The following is a 5,000-nucleotide window of genomic DNA, read 5'->3' as shown; positions in this document are numbered from 1 at the left end:
CTTGTGGCGGATTATGCTCCCTCTCTCTCTCTCGTATCGTTTATCTTCCTCGCCCACTTCTCATGTTGTCCTCCTTCCCTCACCTACCATTTAACCGCCCCCCCCCCGCCCCTGTCCCCGCAGCTGGTACGTGTGGTTCGGCGTCGCGAGCACCTTCTTCGTGATGGCTTTCGTGAGCTTCTGCATCGTGCGTTGCCTGGAGACTGGAGGTCCTATGGAGGCGAGGGATCACCTATGGGGCTCCTTTGCTATCCTCATAACCCAAGGTGAGGTGAAGAGGTGGTTCAGGGCATTACATATATACACACACTAACACACGCACACGCACACAACCACACACACACACACACACACACACACACACACACACACACACACACACACACACACACACACACACACACACACACACACACACACACACACACACACACACACACACACACACACACACACACACACACACACACACACACACACACACACGCACCCACACACACTTACTTTTAGACTGCAACATTGAAAGGTATCATATCTTTGTGATTACACTACAATGGGCGTGTTAGCGATAAATAGCATATTTGACTAAATAGATGTGGATGTGATGAGAATTGCTATAATAGGCTCATCCCGTTGCAGTTAACAGATAAAATAATAATTTGTTGTGTCCCTTTCCGCATCCTCGCGTATCCCACCTGGCAGCTCTGGCGTGGCAACCAAAGGGTTTTACGTTGAGGTTTCTTCTCTCTGTCTGGATGCTGTGTTGCATTGTCATCGTCAACAGCTACAGGTAAGTTCGCTAATCTCACTATATTTTTCTCTTTCTCTCTCTTTACGTTTTCCTATTTTATTTTTCTCTATTCTCTCCTCTTCTCTCTTTCTCTCTCACACATGTTTTTTTTTCTTCAAAATCAATCAATCTCCTTGTGTCTTCTCTTTTTTTCTATCTTTCTCTCTCCGTTTCTCCATTCTCTCTTTCTTTAGGAGGATAGAAAATAATAAAAAAAATCTTCACCATCTACTTCTTCAATAATCGCTTTGCTTTCTTGTTCCGCCAACATTTTATTCACATCTTGCAATTACAATAAATCATCGTATTTATACATAGTCTCCCTCGAGATATTCTCCTCCCATATCACAACTGCAATCCGATCTTCTTTTACATAGCGGCTCCCTCACCTCCTTGCTGGCCGTGACGACTGTTTCCGCGAGTCACGACTCCCTCCAGGATGTCTTGGAGGATAAGGAGCTGAGTCTGATAATGGAGGCTAATACTGCATTCACTTCTCATCTCAAGGTGGTTATTGGAGGCTTTACTGTTGTTTTTAAGCGGTCAAGGATAACGTTTGTAAGTACAAATTACAAAGTCAAACTGCGGGAAATGAAAAGCTACAGTACGTCTTATGTGGATCAGTTTGGTATTCCAAATTTAGGTGTAATACGATTCAAGTGTAAACTTGTCGATAGATCTGCTTGATCAGAAAAACAAAGTAGCTTATTCTCGTATCCAACAACTTTTACCCCTAAACAATTTCAGACAATCCAATAGTATCCTTATATACAATTTTCTCTCATCATATTAGAAAAAAAAATCTCCCCATCACAGAAAGTACAAGACGGGATCTACAAGGACCTCGCCGAAGCAGCGGCAAAGCGCGGAATATTCGAACCAGCAGACAACCTATGGCGGAAATCACGTCGGTTACTTCTCGGCAAACGACATGCTCTCTTGGCCGAAGAACTGACCCTGTTGAAATTCATGGCGGATGACATGAGCCTCACGGGTAGGTCGGCACTAAGACGGAGGAACGCACTTTTTCGTGTGTCTTTTGTTTCTTCCATTGATCATGAAGACGAATTTCGATTTTGGATTGATTCATTCAGTGCCGGAAGCTTATTTAGTATAAGGACTTTTTTTAATCTTATATTCAGTATCAGACGCTTTTTATCTAATTCAGTACCAGAAGTTTTTTATTGCATTTTATTTTCTATTTATTTATTTATTTATTTATTTTTACTGAACTAAATGTCTCCTCTTCCTAATGGAAAAAGGTCGGTGTGACTTTCACATCTCGAGCGGCGAGTTCTGGCCGGTGATCGTGTCAATGGCGGTGGCTCAGGGAAGTCCTCTTCTTCATCACATCAATGCTAGGTATTTTCTTCAGGACTTTCTTCATCGGAATTACCCAATTGCGTAATTCTGATGAAAATATCGTATTTCGGTTATATATACCTTGCACTGTGGAATTATTGTTATGCATACCTGTGTCCATTCATTTCCAGGGAGTTTTATAATGATTTGTATCATCACTTTTTAAGTGTGATGTGTTTAGTGAGTATCAGGTTAGGTGAAAATTGCCTCTGTAATCCAGAAAGGATGTAATCTTAAAATGAAGTACGCCTTAGAAAAGATATTCAACATTAAAGAGGAAAGATGTCCTAAATAAAAATGCCATTGCTATGAAATTATATTCATTTCAAGAAGAGTTGAACTTGCGAGAACACATCGTTTCGTAAGCCTATTTCCCGTATTGAAATAGCCAATAATGACGACGCATAGACTCATACCATCCGAATCATTCATTCATCTGTCTCACATAGAGTACTGACGCTACGAGAGTACGGAATCTACGACGCGTGGCTGGGAAGGGAACTGGACAACGTGACCCAGTGTGTGCTGCCTGATTCTAGACTGCCCCTTTTGCCCTACACGCTTACAGACTTGTGGGTGAGTCTTACTATTTCCTTTTTTATCTTTATATGTGTAGCTATCTGTATATCTTTATGTGTATTTGCATATCTAGTTATCTATTTATCTCTCTCTCTACCTCTCTTTCTCTTTCTTTTTCTATTTCTCTCTTTTTTCTCTCTCTCTCTCTCTCTCTCTCTCTCTCTCTCTCTCTCTCTCTCTCTCTCTCTCTCTCTCTCTCTCTCTCTCCCTCCCTCTCTCTTTATCCCTATCCCTCTTTCCCTTCTCTATTTATCTATCATTCTATATCTGGCTTTCTCTCTCCTCCTACCTCTCCCCCTTTACCACTTCTAAACCAGCCTTCTCTTCCCCTGCAGCTGGCGTTCCTGTTCCTCGGCGGAGGCTTGGTGGCAGCGTCCGTGACCCTCATGTGCGAGCTGTGGTGGGACAGGAAGCGGCCGAGGAGGCAAGCAAGGCGGGCAGCGGGTCGGAGGACAACTCGCCGATTCAAGTTGAAGAGGAGGAGACTCAGCGACGCGCGAGATCGACTTATCCTCGACTCGAACTCGGAGACAAAGGGGAACAGACAGCCGAGTGACGGGCGTCTGGCCTCCCAGAGTATGTCCTTTGAGAGAAACTTCAGCGGTGTCCAGTTCTTCCGGCAAGAGGGTGGAGGACGGGATGACAACTTCGTCGTCTTCTTGCGGGCTGATGTCTTGCGTCCAGACAGAGCGAGGGAAAATTTAGTTGAGGTCCTGCGTCCAGACAGAGCGAGAGAGAGTTCATTTCATGTCTTACGTCCAGAAAGAACGAGAGAAAGTTATGTTTTACGCTCAGACAGAGCAAGAGATAGTATAGTTGATGTCTTGCGTCCAGAAAGAGCGAAAGAAAGTTCAGTTAAGGTCTTACGTCCAGACAGAACGAGAGAAAGTTATGTTTTACGCTCAGACAGAGCTAGAGTAAGTTCAGTTAACGTCTTGCGTCCTGACAGAACGAGGGAAAGTTTAGTCGAAGTCCCCAGAGGGTTGGATGCGGACACGATAGTACTCGGTGAAAAGACGGAGCCATTGCGTGGAGAAAGAGCCCCCCCGAATCGGGTTCTGGAGATCGTGAAGGTCAAACCCCCTAAACCTCGCTTTGACATTCAAGACAGAGGGCTTCCCCCTGATAAAGAGGATTCAGCAGTAGTCTCATCTGACAAGGTATTAGGAAATGAAAGATACTGAGTAATAACTATAGAAAAAAAATATATAGTTAGACGATAGATAAATGACCGTTGACGACTGACCTTACTTAACAAATGACATCAGATATATTTGAATATTTTACAAGTAGCCAATTACGTAATGAACTTTTTTTTTTCCGACAGATCGAATACATTTCCCTCTCTCTCTGTCGGTACACTTTTAATCCAAGTTCATGCCACTTCTAGAGTTCGTTCAATCATTTCATTTCTGTCATTCATTATACATGGAGGGAGACGACGTTTCATTCATTATAAAACATTATGTAAAATATTCATGTATGTTTTAGAGATAGCATTGTACATTATATAGGATTAAACTATTCGCAAGGTTGTTTTATTATCTTTTACACCTTGATTTTTAAATGTGTATAAAGGGAATGAAATAATGTCAACTAAGGGATAATATATTTTTTGTAAATACTTTTATTCTTTTAAGTTTTATCGTCTTCAGCATTTTTATCTCTCTTTTGTCGGTAAACTTTTCCTTTATATTTTTCCCCCATTTATCGATGTATTTCGTTAGTATCTCATTTTTCCGTTGTTTCTTGGTATTTTGTGATTTTATATGCTGTGTTTACCTTCATGTGATCGCAAACACAATAAAAGCAGAAAACTATAATACATGTATACATACACACACACACACACACACACACACACACACACACACACACACACACACACACACATATATATATATATATATATATATATATATATATATATATATATATATATATATATATATATATATATATATATATTATGTATTTGACGCGTTTCGACGGAGGTCTTTCTCAAAAAATATATATATATATATATATATATATATATATATATATGTATATATATATATATATGTATATATGTGTGTGTGTGTGTGTGCTTGTGTATATACGTGTATGCATACACACACAAAGGAATGGGTATCAACTGAGTACACAGAAATCACGACAGTATAATTACATCCTCATACAACTCCGAGTATCTAATATTCAGGGATCTTTTTTTTTTTTTTTTACCCCGCTCCCCCCTCTCTCTAATATGACTTCATTTATATACATG

The 5,000-nt window shown here is 40.7% G+C and overlaps 1 protein-coding gene across 1 annotated transcript in view; it reads left to right on the top strand.

Annotated features, from left to right (window-relative positions):
- The window catches only part of LOC122256724 (putative glutamate receptor), an 8,042-nt gene extending 3,795 nt beyond the window's left edge, over nucleotides 1–4,247 (top strand). The window contains exons 6-12 of the mRNA XM_086555814.1: nucleotides 124–266; nucleotides 703–790; nucleotides 1,168–1,297; nucleotides 1,607–1,784; nucleotides 2,053–2,152; nucleotides 2,602–2,728; nucleotides 3,067–4,247. Coding sequence (XP_086411940.1) covers nucleotides 124–266; nucleotides 703–790; nucleotides 1,168–1,297; nucleotides 1,607–1,784; nucleotides 2,053–2,152; nucleotides 2,602–2,728; nucleotides 3,067–3,915 — 1,615 coding nt within the window. The 3' untranslated portion in view covers nucleotides 3,916–4,247. The remainder of the gene's footprint in view (nucleotides 1–123; nucleotides 267–702; nucleotides 791–1,167; nucleotides 1,298–1,606; nucleotides 1,785–2,052; nucleotides 2,153–2,601; nucleotides 2,729–3,066) is intronic.
- The last annotated feature ends 753 nt before the right edge of the window (nucleotides 4,248–5,000 follow it).

This window comes from Penaeus japonicus, unplaced genomic scaffold, assembly GCF_977035675.1.
Source record: "Penaeus japonicus unplaced genomic scaffold, GWHDUDI00000001_assembly GWHDUDI00000031, whole genome shotgun sequence".
Taxonomy (NCBI): Eukaryota; Metazoa; Arthropoda; class Malacostraca; order Decapoda; family Penaeidae; genus Penaeus; species Penaeus japonicus.
The sequence above is the reverse complement of the archived record's forward strand: the minus strand, read 5'-3'. Positions and strand labels throughout refer to the sequence as shown.